This window comes from Onychomys torridus, chromosome 8 (assembly GCF_903995425.1).
Source record: "Onychomys torridus chromosome 8, mOncTor1.1, whole genome shotgun sequence".
Lineage (NCBI taxonomy): Eukaryota > Metazoa > Chordata > Mammalia > Rodentia > Cricetidae > Onychomys > Onychomys torridus.
In genome coordinates this window covers 23,001,222-23,018,206 of record NC_050450.1, presented here as the reverse complement: position 1 = coordinate 23,018,206, position 16,985 = coordinate 23,001,222, and the positions used below count along the sequence as shown (strand labels likewise).

General features: G+C 42.6%; 1 protein-coding gene across 2 annotated transcripts in view; it reads right to left on the bottom strand.

Annotated features, from left to right (window-relative positions):
• Positions 1 to 539: 539 nt before the first annotated feature.
• Positions 540 to 16,985, bottom strand: part of Lcp2 (lymphocyte cytosolic protein 2) — a 43,136-nt gene continuing 26,690 nt past the window's right edge. Inside the window, exons 9-21 of one of the 2 annotated variants that reach the window (XM_036196620.1) lie at positions 15,973 to 16,039; positions 15,793 to 15,876; positions 12,670 to 12,695; positions 12,535 to 12,554; positions 12,314 to 12,433; positions 11,019 to 11,049; positions 10,566 to 10,578; positions 9,547 to 9,676; positions 7,720 to 7,769; positions 5,860 to 5,957; positions 4,867 to 4,944; positions 3,160 to 3,315; positions 540 to 1,185 (exon numbers count right to left, since the gene is read on the bottom strand). In XM_036196620.1, coding sequence (XP_036052513.1) covers positions 1,063 to 1,185; positions 3,160 to 3,315; positions 4,867 to 4,944; positions 5,860 to 5,957; positions 7,720 to 7,769; positions 9,547 to 9,676; positions 10,566 to 10,578; positions 11,019 to 11,049; positions 12,314 to 12,433; positions 12,535 to 12,554; positions 12,670 to 12,695; positions 15,793 to 15,876; positions 15,973 to 16,039 — 996 coding nt within the window. In that variant the 3' untranslated portion in view covers positions 540 to 1,062. The remainder of the gene's footprint in view (positions 1,186 to 3,159; positions 3,316 to 4,866; positions 4,945 to 5,859; positions 5,958 to 7,719; positions 7,770 to 9,546; positions 9,677 to 10,565; positions 10,579 to 11,018; positions 11,050 to 12,313; positions 12,434 to 12,534; positions 12,555 to 12,669; positions 12,696 to 15,792; positions 15,877 to 15,972; positions 16,040 to 16,985) is intronic. The other variant, XM_036196621.1, reaches the window with a different exon arrangement.

The following is a 16,985-nucleotide window of genomic DNA, read 5'->3' as shown; positions in this document are numbered from 1 at the left end:
TTTTGCTTCCCAGCCACGATTTCAGTATCCTGTATGAACCATCACAGGCCCAAAGGAACAGGAACAAGTGACCATACTGATCAAAAGTCAAGCTTTCTAAGTGAAAGTCAACTAATACAAGCTTTATCTAGCAGGGAGGTGGGCTAGAAGTGTGCGTATGTGCGCGCGTGCGTGTGCGTGTGTGTGTGTGTGTGTGTGTGTGTGTGTGTGTGTGTGTGTGCACGTGTATACAAAGCATTGCTCCATTGTCCCAGGAGATCTTCAACATTAGAGAATGCTTTTCAAGACAGGAGTGGAGGGGTACACTGTGGATGTAGATACAGGGGGGGGGGGCTGTAATAGAGAAGCAACCCCCAGCGTGTTGGCAGCAAAGCTGCATCACTGAATATAAAACTGTTTTCTTATAGAATTTGTAGCTTACATTTACTTTAAAACCAAAATATAACAGCATGGACTAAATAATAAAGTTGTTTTAAGGATCTGAAAGAGTAAAGCAAAAGATAACTTTAATCCCAGGAAGTTATCCCAACATGCATTTATCTCAAATAAAAAATATATGCAAATACTCCCTGAAAAACCAAATAAGAAAGAATGGGGTTATGTTTCTGGAGCCTCTTAAGTTATTGATGCTCAGAAAGTTAATTGTTTTAAGCTGTGTAAAAAACAAGTTGCCTTGGACTGACAAAGTTTCATTATAAAACATGTGAGATCAAAAAACAATCAGTTTCAGTACTTCTTAAACTTGCCCCACATTATTTCTGTAGTATGTAAAGTACTGTATTTTGAGATGGATGGTTCAAAATCTCATGTCTTGAGATGAAGTACTGCAATTCACTCTTAGACTTCATATATGGACGTGATTATGTCTGCACTTCACAGACATTGAAGAAAATAAATAAATTATGGGATATTCAGCAATCTTCAAACACTTTTTAAAGGAAAGGGCAAAACTCTGCCCACCTTGAGGGTCTGCTTTAGTCCTAAGTGTTCATCCACTTCCTAAGGCTGCTTGATCCTCCTGCATTGACAAGAGTCGGGAGACTGACTTGCTTGGCTAACTTGCTATGGACACCCTGCAGCATATGTCAGCGTGCACTGGTATCTGGAGCCTCGGTTTTTTCCATCAATGAGCAACAGTGGCATTTTCCTGAAGTAGTCAATAATATCTGATACAGACAGAAAGTCCTGGAAAAGTCAAATAGGAAGATGAGTTAACATTGGAATGGACAGTGCACATTTCATAATTTTTTTTCAATTCGAATCAGTTTGGGAAAATTGTGGGAAAAATAAAATTTGTCAAGTACTTTAGAGATTTTCTCATAGTCAACAAATTTTAAGTAAGAGATACCAATGTTAGTTTGGGCCAGCAAGATGACTCAGTGGTTTGAGGCCTGATGACCTGAAGTCAGTCCCCAGGAAGGGAGGAGAGAACTCCTCCTATGAGTTGTCCTCTGACTTCCACACATGTGCCATGGTGCACACAAAAATAAAAGTGGTTTTTTTAACTAAAAACTTTTAACTTCTGTAGTGGCTCACCCATGGCTTGGTATTGGTCTCTGATTTTCATTTCTGCTTGGGTTTCTGTATCCCCACATCTCTACAATCCAAACTCTTAGGAGGTGTAAGGAACCAGGAGGTCAGATGGGGGTCATTTCTAGAAGTGAAGCTTTAGCATGGTATAACCATCCCTTCCCTCTCACCTCCACACTCACAATGTGAGGGCTCAGTAGCCAAGTTTTTGCATCTATAACCTGGAGCACTCAGTACAGTCGGTCCCACTTATCTCTTTAGATGTGACCAGAAGTCAAATTCTACCTAACCTGGATTGTGTAGTTGTTCCAAGACAAACTGTTCAGATACCTCCTTCCAAGGAAACGTGTCATGTCAGACCAAGAGAAATCTTGGGAGGTGATATTCTGCCTTTGGAGAAACTATGCAGCTTTGTCGACAGTGAACAGGTGGCCTAAATGTTTGAGCAAAATCATGTTCTTTATACTCAGCATTGTCACTGATTTAAAGTATTTGTATTAAAATTATTAGTGAATTGTTCTCATTCTGTTAATGTTTCAATCAGCTGGGTTTTTTTTTTTTTTTTTTTTTTTTTGTGTGTGTGTGTGTGTGTGTGTATACAAAAGCAGCCTAATGGTTGTATTCACATCAAAGAGTTGACTTGTCCAAACAGAAAAGTTACTTTGGTAATATGGCCATCTTCACAGAGCCAAATGTCTCAGTTAGCAATAAATGCCCCAAGCATCTCAATAATCACTGTAGCAATAATTCTAGGTTTCTCTGCTTTATTATATGGGATTTCAAATTAAATTTTTTAATTGTTATTGATGTGTATATGTGTGCCTGCTTGTCTGTATGTGTACTGTGTGCATGCAGGTACCCATGGAAGCCAGAAGAGGGCATCAGAGCCCCTGGATATGGAGTTACAGGAGGTTGTTAGCCACTCAGTGTGGCTCCTGGGAATAGAAAGATCCTCAGTCCTCTGCAAAAGTAGCAAGTACTCAATTTTTAAGCCATCTCCCCAGCCCCTCTAATGGCATTTTAAATAAAGTTTTATAGGAAACCATAATCTTACCTTCAAATTATGTCAAAAGAAATCAAAATACATGATACTACCTTTGACACTTTCTAAATGTATTTTTAAATTTATTTATTTTTTAATTTTAAAAGTTACACTTCAGGGGTTGGGGATTTAGCTCAGTGGTAGAGCGCTTGCCTAGCAAGCACAAGGCCCTGGGTTTGATCCTCAGCTCAAAAAAAAAAAAAAAAAAAAAATAGAAAAAACAAGTTACACTTCAGGACCAGAAACAGAGCTCTGTGTTAGCACCTGACTGGTATGCACAAGGCCCCAGGTTCAGTCCCAAGCACCACAAGTGGGTTACGTCTATGATGTTGGATTATTTAGATTGAAAATATAAGACCCCTCTAGTGGAGTAAATAACTCAGAGTATTTGTGTTCTTTCCTTCAGTAAGTGGAGGGCTTCACTAAAGTTGTTTAACAGTATCGTTGCTATACAGCATGTGTTTTAACAGCATCATTGCTATACAGCATGCAATTTAACTGCATAGTTGCTATATAGCATGTGATTTAACTGCATGGTTGCTATACAGCATAAAATTGGTGGAAAGAGTGAAGTATGAAGTCCTTACCTCTTTTCCTCGAAGTCCAGTCCCCAACAAGTATACTTGACTTTCCTCCTGGTAACGGATCTGAATGTTGTAAACTTTGTCTTTGTACAACACCATGAGGACATACGGATTGTTTACTGTTTTCTTAGAACTATCTCTAACCAGGAAAGTGCCGTCCTAGAAGAATAGGTGCTTGTTGTTAATGGAAGCAGTGAAAGGCAGCCCTTGTTGCTTGTAAGAGACAAGCCTCTAGGGGCCCACAAAGCTACCACTTGTCAATTAACATTGAGTTCTCCTCACAGCTGGGGACCCCAGGCACCTTGGATGTTTTGATTGTGAAGAAAGACAACTGAGGTTGCATCTGAAGTTTTCAAGTTAACATATTTGGAACTTTTTGTTGTTGTTGTTTGTGTTTGTGGAGACAGGGTTTCTCTGTGTAGCCCTGGCTGTCCTGGAACTCTCTCTGTAGCCCTGGCTGGCCTCGAACTCACAGAGTTCACCTGCCTCTGACTCCTGAGTGGTAGAATTAAAGGCATGTGCCAGTACCACCCTGCTTTTGAAGCTTCTTAGTGTAAATTTTTTTCTGTAATAAAAACAATCAGTAGGTGAGTAAAGAGCCATAAGACATAAGGTGGCTCACTTACTAGATACCTGCTCACATCTGTTAATTGTCTAAATGTTCCTTTGTATATCCTCACTTAGAATACACTTTTTGCCTGTGAAATGCACCCCCTTTTACCCTACACATTTGTTGTATTTAGTTTTTACCCATCTCTGACCTGAACAAAAGAGAATATGGACTTCCTATATTCTTGTCACCCTTTCCCCCAATACTCTATAAAATGAGATTTGTTCTGTACTTTAAATTTTCATACAAGAATTGTTGCAATGTAATAAAACATGACAAAGATCTAATATTAAAATAGAGCTAATTAGTAAAACTAACGTAAACCACTCTCTCCTCTATCCACTTAATTAGAATGGGGTTTAACTAGCCATCAATATGCAATAACCATGTTCCTTTGTTCTTTTATTCATACTTAATTGACCCAGTCAGAACATATCTGGTAAAGAAACTTCTCTCTGGATCAGTGAGTCACAGGCTTGGCTTGAATTCAGAGTCACCTGGGGAGTCTGAAGATTCCCTCGGCCCACCCTGCACTCCCATTTATTAAAACAATCTCCCCCAAACTCACAAACCTGGTTTAAAAGAGACAGACGGATGACTAGACCTGCTGCTGGGACTGAAAACGGTCGCTTTGCAGTGTGGAAGGTGAAGGGTTGTTCTCCCATCTCTGGTTAAGGGACTGGGGGTTAAGGGTCAGTACTGGACCTGGGTTAAGACTATCTAGAAGATAGTCTTTGTAGAAGACTTTGAAGCTACGCCTTCAACATGGGTCTTTCCCATGAACTTGAATAGTAACCGAGTGTTAAGAGGAAGATGAACGAGTAAGATGTCTGAAATGCTACATGATTCCTTTGACCAAAAAGAGACACATTCATTAATGAAACTGCCTAATATTTGCCAGCTGATGTGTAGTGATGGCTTGGAGGAAACAGTCTATGGATGCTAGTGGGTAGGATGGTAGTACTAATGGCTCTTAAAGGAACAGCACCTAGCAGCAGGAACAGCAGCTAGCTCACACTTGAGTCCTAGTGCATATCTATACCTTTTCCCTTCCTCCTTTAACATTTATAACTGCATAAAAATAAACTGTAGAATGATACCTGGTTTATCTTCCTAAGAGCAGCTTCTGCCTCTGGCCGGGTAATATATGAGACGTACCACTCTTCATCTAGAGAAGTCTGCAAATACATTTTAAAAAGCACTGTAAGTTATTTACATAAGCAAAGTGAAAAGAAATGAAAAGAAAAAAACCTAATATTTCCCATAAATCACCACCTCAGTTCTCTGGGCTTTGAAACATTTGTTTTCTTGACGTGAATCACTTAGATGGGGCTACATGGAAGGCATTTTGTGCAAACTGCTTCCTTATCATTTCACTGACTGCAAAAGGAAGGAGCCTCCCTTATATAATGGAAACTTTCATCTGGAAAGACAGAGATAGACGAACTTCTTCTGCTTATTATATAGTAGTAACATACTTAATGAAAAATTTGTTTTAATGGAGCAACTAGGAGACTTCCTTGTTCAAGGCTGTAAACCAGGAAATAGATGAAAAAATGGAATTGTTTTTCTCATTTCCTAATGCCCCTGGAAGACTGAAAGAACAATAAAGAAAACATTAGTTTTCATCTACATCTTCCCCTCAGGTTTTGGTTTATTGTGTGTGGTGCTGTCAATCTAGGAAAGGGCTTCACCCAATGCGAGGCAAAGGTTTGACCACTGAGCTTCACAGCTGTGCTTTTGGTGTGTGTGTGTGTGTGTGTGTGTGTGTGTGTGTGTGTGTGTGTGTGTGTGTTTTGAGACAGGATTTCCCTGTGTAGCTTTGGAGCCTGTCCTGGAACTCGCTTGGTAGCCCAGGCTGGCCTCGAACTCACAGAGATCCGCCTGGTTCTGCCTCCCGAGTGCTGGGATTAAAGGCGTGTGCCACCACTGTCCGGCAACAGCTGTGCTCTTAATTAAATGGCAATAAACAAAACTAACAAGACACAAATACAGCAGAGGAGCTGATGAGCATTTCTTATGGCCCCTTTGCTAGGGAGAATACGGTCCCTTGGCTAGGAAGAAAGGCAAGAAATTAGAAATAGCTGTATTACCTCTTCATCCCCAGGAGATGGAGGCTGCGGCGGCCTGTTTGGAACTGGCAAGGGTAAGTTTCTACCTTCATTCCTGAGAGGTGGTCTATTGCTGGGACCTTTCAAAGCAAAATATTATGAAAATTAATTTACCGTTGGCCATTGTTTTCTCATCTCATAGCGCATCCATCACAGATGTTCCCATGACAGAAGGGGCATTCATCTTTTCAAGGATATGAGGTAGGGAACCTGCACGGGACTAGCCCTGGTCAGTCTGCATATGTTACAGTTGTGTAGGTTGGCCCTCCTGTGGGGCTCCTAACAGTAGGAGCAGGGGCTGTCTCTGACTCTTTTACTGGTTTTGGGGACCCTATTCTTCATACTAGGTCTTCTAGCCTTTACACATGGGGAGATGCTTAGTCTTACTGCAACTTGATATGCTGTGTTTTGTTGATATCCATTGAAGACCTGTCCTTTCCTAAACAGAAGTAGAGGAGGAATGGATTGGAGGGTGGGAACAAAGGGAGGAGAGGAGGGAGGGGAAACTGCAGCCAAGATGTAAAATAAATTAGTTAATTTAAAAAAAGAATATGAGGTTGGACAAATAATTTCTTCCTCTTTCAAACCATGAAGGTTCTTTGGGCTGTGTTCCATACCATGCCGGTGGAACTTTGAGAAAAGACCCCGACATTTCAGTAAACCCCTAAACGTGCATACAACATAATGTGGGCTCATCTATAAAAACAGCAACATTGACTATGTGCCTCAATAAGAACATGCAAAAAGCAGACCTTCCATAGATGCCTGCCACCACAGCGCACATGGGCCCACAATGTGTGAGCACACACTGGCAGCAGTGAAAAGATACTGTGCTCTCAGTGTCTTCACAGAGCCAAAGGGAAGGCCTTGAGAAGAGAGCTGTTTTAGTGCCGCTGGTGCCTGTGGTTTTCTGGTTTGTTTTGATTTCGCAATCCCCCAAGATGGAGAACTGTTGGACTAGAGGGTGCCATCAACTGCTCACTTGCTTTAAAAACCATCCCAGTGCAGTCCTGTCTCACAGACCTTTGAGGAAACTAGACTAATAGCATCAGTGTCCCATGGGAACTTGCTAGAAATGCAAAGTCTCAGGTGATACCCAGGCCTTCTGAATTAGATCCACTTGAACATGATTTCCAGGCATCTGTACACACACTGAACATTGGGAACACTTACAGCAGACACTCAGTGGCAGCATCTTTGGAAAAGGAAAGCCTCTGGACTCTCCCACTGAATCAGAAACTTTTGTTGTTTTTCTGAGGCATGAGCTCATTTAGCCCAGGTTAGCTGCAAACTGGCTCTTTAGCTTAAGATGGTCTTACACTTTATTTGTTTATTTAGTCTTAGACTCTTAATCCACCTCCCATGTAGAGATTACAAGTTTGAGCCACCATATCTGGTTTGATTCAGAATCTCTGGGGCTGGGTTCTTGTAATTTGTATTTTGAATATGCTTCCCAATTCATAACCTGAGAGCAGATTCATTGCTGAGACAAGGAAGTTAAACACTGCTCTGAGCTCTTTATCAAACCATCAGGGACATAGCACTGGGTGGGAAGATGAGGGATTAAAGCTGGTCTGCTGCTGCTGCTGCTGCTGCTGGTGTGTGTGTGTGTGTGTGTGTGTGTGTGTGTGTGTGTGTGTGTGTGTTTGTGTGTGTGTTTGTGTGTGTGTGATTTTATGTAGTGTCTCATTCCAACAGCCCTTGGCACCTTGCAGACATTAAATTGTTGAATGAAGAAGTCATATACTTTTAGGGAAAAGCCTTTGCCTAAAGGCTTTGAGACACATTATACTGTAAACATATGGTCATGTTGGTAGGCAGAGATCATAAACAAGTACAAACCTTGAGAGAAGTATGGAGGCAGGGAGGCACTCTGCTGGAAGCCAATGTTACTGCAGGAACAGAAAAAGAACGAGCTTTAAGCTGGCTTGGCATGATGGGACCTGACAGGGGAGCTGGGTTGAAGACTATTAGTGCTTCTTGCTTTGTTATTGCTGCCCAGCACACCTCCCTGGCATCATGGAAGATGGAAGGGGGAACTTATTTGATGTACTTCACTGGTGTCCAAGAGGGACAAAGTCTAACAGGTTTCACAAGTCAAAGGCAAACAACAATAAAAATAAAGCTCATAAATGAAATTTAAAGGTCTCTTTTAAAATGGGGCTGTGGTTTGAGGTCTTTGAGTCTATAGAATGGCTAAGAAGGAAGACACACTAATTGGTGTGCATGTGAACAGTAAATGGCCAGGAGATGCTGGTCTGCAAGGAGAGGGTGGGGAGAGGGGGCAGAAGTGCTGGGTGCTGCTGCATCTGAGATACACTTGCAAGGCTGGGATGGGAAAGGAAATCTGTGGAGGCCCTGGAATGCTATCTGTTCCCTCTGTGCTATGATGCACCAACACCAGCCATTAGCCCACATAGTAAACATCTGCTCGGCACACTCGATCTTCTTGGCAGTTTTCAAGAACAAAAGATGTGGTTAGAGCCATGTGAGATAATGCACCCAATTGGACATGGCAGGAATGAACAGAAAGAAGGCATGAAGACCTCGGGGCAAAGGGAAGGCTTAAGAATTTCTCCAGAGAGTTGGCAGAGGTGGACGGATTGTGCTGGTGGTTCCATTTTACACAGTATGTAGGGTGAGAAGTTGGGCTTCTTTTGAATACTAAAGGGTTGGTGGAGTAGCAGGTCAAAGGCCCTGGGAGCAGCCTGAGGCAGTACAGTGGCTTGCCTGGGCAAGGATGGTCTGGGCTGTGCTCAGTTCTCCTGGCCATGGCTCTGTTTCTGCATGGTCTTATTATGCCTGAGAAATTCTAGTTTTAGAGAAAACAATCCTTTTGAGGACAGGTCCCGAGCATGGGTGCTTGGCCCCTGTCATGTGCAAGGCACATTCTCTGTTTCGCCATCCAAGATGAAAGAGAGACTCCCAAGAACTTCAGTTAACTGTGTTTCTTAATGATGTTTGTTTGTTTGAAATCAGCAAGTGAAAACACCCACCGTTTTCTGCCAACATGTCCATACCTCGGGACAATCTTGAGACAAGTCAGCCTCCACTCTCCTCAAGCTCAGAAACTCCAAGAACAACTGAGCTTTCAGGTTGTCCTCCAAGCTCATTTCCCTTGTATGGAAAGATAGTTCTGCCCAATGGCTCATTTCTTTCTTGTTCAAGCTATCCGGCATTTACCACAATGCTAACCTGAACAGTTTAGTTGTAACTTTTAAATGTGACCCAGCCTAAGATCTCCTGGGAAGACAGTTTCAACTGAGGAATTATCTAGATCACATTGGCCTGTGGGTGGATCTGTGGGAAATTGTCTTAATGATTACATGGGGTAGGAGGATCCAGCCCTCCGGAAGTACACTATTTCATGGGCTAGGACCTGGACAGTATATGAATGAAGAAAGCCAGCCAGAGAAAAAGTTAGGCAGATAGCATGGGTGCATTCATTTCTCTGTGCCCTGGACTGTGGATATGATGTGACTAGCTACTTGAGTTCCCACCTCAGCTTTCCTGCAGTGTTGGACTAGAACCTTAGGTTGTAAAAGAAAACAAACCCCTTCTCTGCTATGTTGCTTTTTGTCAGAGAATTTATCAAAGCAATGGACATGAAGCTAGAACACAAGCCCCAGACATTATGCTTAGTTAGAACTGAGTGACTCAACCACCAACCTTTCTGAGAAGGCTCCCGGCATGTGAGACAATGGGAATGTGTACTTGGGGCTGGGCTTGGCAGATCTTGAAGGGAATGTGTTGGAGCTCATAGTGGGTAATGATGGCTGGGGCAAAGGTCTTTGATGCACTGTGGGGAAGAAGAGAAAAATGAATAGTCCGAATTCAAATCTGGACATTCAGAGTACCTCCCCAGTTTAAACCAAACCCAAACCCAAAACCAGTTTATATGGAGAGACAAAAATCCAAAAGTTCAGATATAATTAGCAAATAGTAAGAAGATAATCTACTTCATATTTTTTCTAGATAATTTACCACCTTGGAATGCACTTAAAATTGTTGTTCTCTATAGTAGATTTTTTTTAAGATTTATTTATTTATTATGTATACAGAAGGGGACGCCAGATCACATTACAGATGGTTGTGAGCCACCATGTAGGTGCTGGGAACTGAACTCAGGACCTCTGAAAGAGCAGTTGGTGCTCTTAACCTCTGAGCCATCGCTCCAGTCCCTCTATAGTAGATTTTTAATTTTACTTTTGAACTACTTACTTGGCAGAAAATTGTTAATGGGAAACTTGTGAATTTCAGAGATGATTTACAATTTAATTTTGTCATTTGCAAGCCAAAACTATATGCTATTTTGTTTATTCACAGTTATTCATCCTGTACCCATGTATGTAAGAGGGTAAAAATATTAAAAATTTTTCTATCAAGATGTATATGCAATTTTCTGCACAGTTGGGTATTCTGAACACATGAACCTAAGTTTCCCTTGGTAAACCAAATCACCAATCAAGTGATTCCATTTTACTACAGCCATGAGGTGTAGCGAATGATATATATATATATATATATATATATATATATATATATATATATATATATATCTGTTTATGTTAATTTGATATTTGAGTTCCATACTCAATAATTCTATTTAAATGGCTGATCAGAAATAAATGAGAGAATGGAAGTTTTAAGAAATGATAATAGGTTGTAAAAAAGATCTCTAGACATACCATCATCTTCATCCTGTAAGGGAAAAATAGTAAGAGATATTAACTTATCATCAAAGTAGCATCTATCAACACTAACCCTCTCTTTTGTGAGCTGTGGACGTTTTCAAAGGAGAAGAGGCAGGTTGGAAACTTTCGTGTGAGACTTAGACTCTGCAGCATCTTCCTGACCCTTTCATCCATCCCTGAGCCCCAGTCTCCTTGCTATTACCCTTGGGAATGAATGAGATTGCCAAGAAGCCAGCCACCCGGGATCTCTCAGAGGGACGGGAGCAAGGCCGTTCAGCCTGACGAACTCAGTAAAGCTGCAGACACTGGTATTTAACAGACTCTTTGGAGGTCTTGCTCTCATTACCTGACTTCAGATGAGGGAGGGGCAGATGGAGTCCCTCCTCCCCAGCCCCTACACTGGTAGCCTCTGTGCCAAACATTTATTAAGTGACATTTCACACTTACAGTCTCTCTTCTGTCTGGTCCCCGTCCATGCCTGAAATGAATTAGAGCACAGAAGTGAACATCAAGAGTTTCAAAGAGCCAGCCCCAGAGATAATTTCAGTATCTTGCACAAGGAGAAATAAAACCCACTGAACTGAGGCCCAAGGGGAAGTTGCAAATGCCAGCAGAAATGCTGGGGAGAAGGAGAGAAGGGAAATTTGGCCACAGGATGCTCTGTTATCATTGCAAGCTGAGCTAGGCAAACCTTTGTTCTACAGAGCTACTGTAGCAAATAATTACATAATTATACATACATATATATATATATATATATATGTTTAGTCAGCTTTTAGTAGCTATTAAATTTCACTGAGTAGATGTTTTTCCAAGCAAATAAAAACATTTTCAGTAATATTCTTCTTTGCTGAGGTTTTAAACCAGACACCACAGGGTCTGCCCTTCAAGTAATAAGAAAACAGTTGGCAAAGTCCCCATTCTGGGCTTTTCCAATAGGCCATTGGCACAGAAGAACAAGCCAATCCAACAGCTTTGACAATAGCTATCTAAGGGCTGCAGAGGCATCTATACTTCCTGGGAGAGAGGGAAAGAAGTTAGGAAAGAGAAGAACAATTTGTTGAATAGCTAATGCCAGATGTTTCTCCCATCATCCTTCACTTCTTCCCGTTTTGTTAAATAATGCATTAAAATGTTATGAAAGTCAATGATAGAGAATTTTCCTGGCACACCCTAGCCCTAGTCCTGACTAAATCCTCACAATAGCCAAGCCAGGGTGGTGGTTATGAATCTTGATAGACAGATGAGAACCTCACTGTTCCCTCCCCGAGTAGCCTGGCTGGCCCACAACAAACCCGGGCACACTTGTGTCATTTGGTAACTAGACCATCCATGATTTTACTGGAGCAGAGGTAAAGCTGCTGGAGCCAAGCTCAGTCTCTTGTGGTTGGGAAAGTGGTTGAGCTGTAAGAAAGAGACTAATGTTGGCCTAGAAACACCCCACTCAGTCCTTCCTCTCTGCTCTCTCATGAAAAAAAAGCGACAAATACAGCATCTGTGCTGTTCAGGCTTCAGTCCAACAGAGGTAGAGAAAGCCCAACAAAAAAAACGAGACCCTGCTTCAGACAGGGTCTCCCACAGCAGCCACCCTGTGCTCCTCACTAGGTACTTCTCGCTCCTCAACTCGATTCCATCCTCTTCACAGACCTCTGTACTTTTCATCTAACCAGCAAGGAAAGGTGTCCCTGCCCTCCCAAGTACTGGTAGTTAAAGACCTTCTCCAAGTGGAACAGGACAATTACTTTGGAACTGGTGGCTTCTTTGCTGTCAAGGGTCCGCTCCTCTCATTCCTTTCGTGTCTGTCCATGGCTGGTGGCAAAGGAGGCTTTTGTATCTTGGGTAAATGATCCCCGAGAGTCCTGCTGAGTGTACAGAGAAAGGATTTATTTGTAAGAAACCACTTTAACTGGGCAGAGAGCTGCAGGGAAACTCTGGGGCTTGATACAATACAGTAGAGGCTCACCTTCCCACAGGGGCTGAGGGCTGTAAGACATTAGAGAAGATGTGTGAGGGTCCAGCACTTTCCAAAGAATAAGGACAAGACCAAAAAAATCAAAATAAGAACTAAAACCACAAACAAACCAGAAAAACAGCTTACCTTGTCAGAAAATGTTGGTTTCTTTCCTGGAAACAAGAGAGTAGAACATTCAATTGGCGACAGGTGTGAGGTTGAGAAACAGGTTCTAATGAACACTATGTCTGGGTCTCTGGGGAAGACTGACTTCAAGCTGGGACTTCAGATCTTGAAGGATCTTTTGCAGAGCACCTGATCTTCTTGGCTTAAAAATACTGCCTGGCTTGTCCAAGTCACACAGCTGTGTACATGCTAATGGGATGTGGGGGTCTGTGCTTCTTTTCATCGTGTGACTTAGTATAACTGAGCATCACATGGATTGATGTCTTCTTGGGATTTTATTTTTCTTTCATTGCTTAAGCATCTGTTGTCCAGCCTATTTTGATTTTTGAAGTAAATCTGTGTGTCATGAAGGAGTAATTTTCCTTCAAACACTTGGTATTATGTTTCTGAACTTGGTATTTGGTTTCTGAAAAAATTATTAACTTGGGAACAAGGGTTTTAAGAGACCATCCTGGTGTATCAGAAACAATTTGAATAGTGATGATGGTGGTCATTGTGGTGATGGTTATGGTGGTGGTGGTGGTTGTGGTGGTGGTGGTGGTAGTGATGATAGCAGTGGTGGTCACAGTGGTGGTGGTCATGGTGGTGGTGGTGGTGGTGGTCATTGTGGGGATGGTCATGGTAGTGGTGGTGGTGGCAGTGACAGTGATTTTTGTTTGCTCACTTGTTTGATTTTTTTGAGAATAGATGGTATTGAGGCCATGTATTTATACCCATGAGGGTTCTTTAATGCCAAGTTATTCAAAACAACTTAGGTTATTGTATCTGAGACCCTGTGGGTTAGGTGATCTTTTGTTTTTCTATGTGATAAAAACATTATTAATGAGGTTCTAGCTGATCTAGAAGCAGGCCTGATAGTATCTGAGCATGTTGGATCTCAGTTTCCACGGCTGTGAAGTTAGTGTAGGTTTTCTGTGAGGGCCAGGGACAGGATAGGTGGGTGCTGACAAATGCTGGCTGGCTAGCTCCTCTCTCTTCCCACCCTCCCATACTTAGCACCCTAAGGTGCATGCTGATGCCGTCCACTTGGAATCACATATTCACAGCATCACACAAGGTCTGAGTTCATGGTGGACCCAGGAAGGTCTAAGAAAATTGTCTTCTTTGAATAACTCACTGGCCAAGGGAAGAGCATTCTCATGGCACACAGAAGTTTAGGAAATATTTAGAGTTTGAGATTGAACACCTTCTTTAAAGGGGTACCCCAAAAGTAAATTAACATTCTTTGGTCAGAGTAGATTTTCCTTGGTCAAAAAGTATTTGAGTCATAAGAAACCAACCAACCAACCAACCAACCAACCAACCAACCAACCAAATAACAAGCTTTTAATATGCATATACTCTGGGCATGTTAGGAGTTTTATGGCCAGAGTCTAAGCATTAGCAGAAGTTAGTTCCTCTGCAACATCTGGACAATGATGCAATTCCAAAGTTAAACCTGTATCATCGGGAAATGCTATTTCTAAAATGTCTGCAAAAGTAGAAAAGTACTTAAAGGAGTGATTTGTGTGTCTGAAGATGAATGTGCAGTATTCCAGTTTCCTGACGCCCTTGCTCGTGGTAGTGAGAAGGCTTAGAGTTCAGGTCAAGTCTATCTACTTTGTTGTTATTGTTGTTGTTTCTGAGACAGGGTTTCTCTTTGGAACAGCCCTGGCTGTCCTAGAACTCACTCTGTAGCCCAGGCTGGCCTCGAACTCACAGAGATCCACCTGTCTCTGCCTCCTGAGTGCTGGGATTAAAGGCGTGCGCCACTACCACCTGGCTCCTTTTTATATAATGTGTACAGCTCTCTACAATGAACTCTAAACTCAATGGATAGCACAGCTTCTCATGAATCAGCAGAGCTAACATGTGCATCAGGGAAATAACAGCAAGCTGAAGCTTCCAATCCAAGATCTCAAAGTTGTTTGGCCAACTAAGGAGAAGACTGTGGCCAAGAAAAGACAAAGGCTTTGTTCAGAGTCCCACTGGGGAGAAGAAAGGATGGAACTGAGACCTGGATTCTATTTCTACTTAGTTTAGATTCTTTCTGCCAAGATCCACCCAGTCTTTAGGAGGTTCAAAGCCCAGGTCCTCAGTGTCATGTGCTAGGATACAAAAAAGCACCCACTGCCGGGCGTTGGTAGTGTACACCTTTAATCCCAGCACTCAGGAGGCAGAGGCAGGTGGATCTTTGTGAGTTTGAGGCCAGCCTGGTCTACAGAGTGAGATCCAGGAAAGGTGCAAAAGCTACACAGAGAAACCCTATCTCGAACCCCCCCCCCCAAAAAAAAGTACCCACTTCAAAGTCCAAAAGACTTGGTTTGAAAATCTTAACTTATCTATGCAAATTGAGCACATCATTCAACCTCTTTGAACTTGTTTCCTCATCTAAAGGTGGGGCTGATAACAACCTCTCTTCATTGGCTTGACCTAAGGATATAAAGTGCTTGACCCATACTAGATGTTCAATAAATGGTAGCTAAATTTCAGAGCTGAATTTAGAAAACAACTCTATGTAAGGGTAGCTAGAATCAAGGTAGCTGGAATCATAATTATGAGAAAAGTCCATAGTGTTTGTCAACTGCACACATCCATGGTAAAGTGCAATTTTGACATCAGATGGTACTTAAAATTTTAGAAAACACTTTCTCCTAAGAGAACATCCTCCTTACTGTGAGACTGTGCCCTAAGCAAAAAACACCCCCTGGGTCAGCAGCCAAGAAGTAGCAACCCAAACAGCTGATAACAGCTCTCCCAGAGCTCTTCCTCTCAGCTCATTCCTCCCTGGGTACCAGGATACTTCCTTCTGTGACTTGGCCAAAGTACACACAACTCACAGTCGTGGTGGAGCAGGCCCAGCCCAGAGACTAAGAGCAGGGGATCTCAGATCAGCTGACCTGGCTTTAGGTCTCTATCTTCATCATGTGGTAGCTGAGTGATGTTGGGAAGTTACTGCTTTGTGCCTCAGTTTCTTTCTCTGTAAAATGAGGATGCTTCTCACAACAACACAGTAGTAAAATGATATGGTGTGTAAAAAAAAGTGCATTAGCTCGCTATAAAAGTAGCCATTATTATCATGCATAAAATATGAATAATACCAACCTAGTGTAAAGGGCTCTCGGTCAAGGGGCGCCAATGAGCGGTCGAGGGGAGGTTTTGTGCTTCTGTCTATTGATGGAGGAGGCACTGGAGTAGAAAAGGCTGACGTCAGTTAAAAGAAAAAAGCTACTGGCTGGGGATGAGGTAGGTGGGCCAGTGGGCAGAAGGCAACCCTAGGCTTACACTTTGCTGGTTTGTGGTTTCGATTTCTGCTGGGTTCTTCATGGGTGGGTTGGGGTGGAGACAGAGGCTGCATGAAATTACAAAACAAACAAATGTTTGGAAGCTTTTCCACATACCTCAGCAAGACTTGGTGGCATTGTCTCTCCAAGTCTGTCTGCACCTGCTCCCCTTTCTCCATCTTCAGGTCTTACCGGCAGCTCACCATCCCCTCTGTCAGCTGAGCTGCCGAGGTCACCTCCTCTCTGAGCTTCCTCATTCTCTCATGCAAAGGGCTTTCTGCACAGCAAAGGAGCACGCAGAAACTCCTGCCAAGGCCTCCAGGGGCTCTAGTCACATCAGAAATGAAACCCAAGCCCCATGTGAAGTCCTACATGAGATGCTCCTGCCTGCCTTTCTAAGGAATTTGTGTGCTCTTCTCTGATGCTCATAGGATCCCTACATAAGGGTCTCCTTATAGTTCTCACAAAACCCAGAGCCCATACATACTCTTGAACATCTCTGTGGCTGTGTTTCCTCTGAGTGGGATGTTTTCTCTGTTTTCTGTCAGTTTGGTACCCTTGGTCACATTACCTGGTTTTCTGCCTTCCTAACAATATATGCAAACCATTTCTACATCTATTTACTTGTTTATCATCAAAACTTCATGAAAGTCAGGGCATTCTGGGCTGCTCATATTCTTCTCCTGGCACAGAGAACACTGGTGTGTAGTAGCTGCCCAATCAATATCTGTTAATGTCATGGGCAAATTCTGCCTCCCAGTGGTGGAGGTGAAATTCTCCAGACTTCAAAAACAAAATGCCTGTGTAGACACATGGGGCTCCATGAAGCCCCTTTGCAAAAGTGCTGTGCCAGCAGGAGGGGGCCATCTTTGAGAAGGAGGTCCTCACTACAGTGAGGACTCTGTATTTGCCAGGGCCCTCCTCTCATCCTAATCTTCCCTTCTGGTCCTGACACTTGGACACTTGTCACAGTTGTTAACGTGCCCTGGCCACTTGGAGAAAGAGCACATTGCC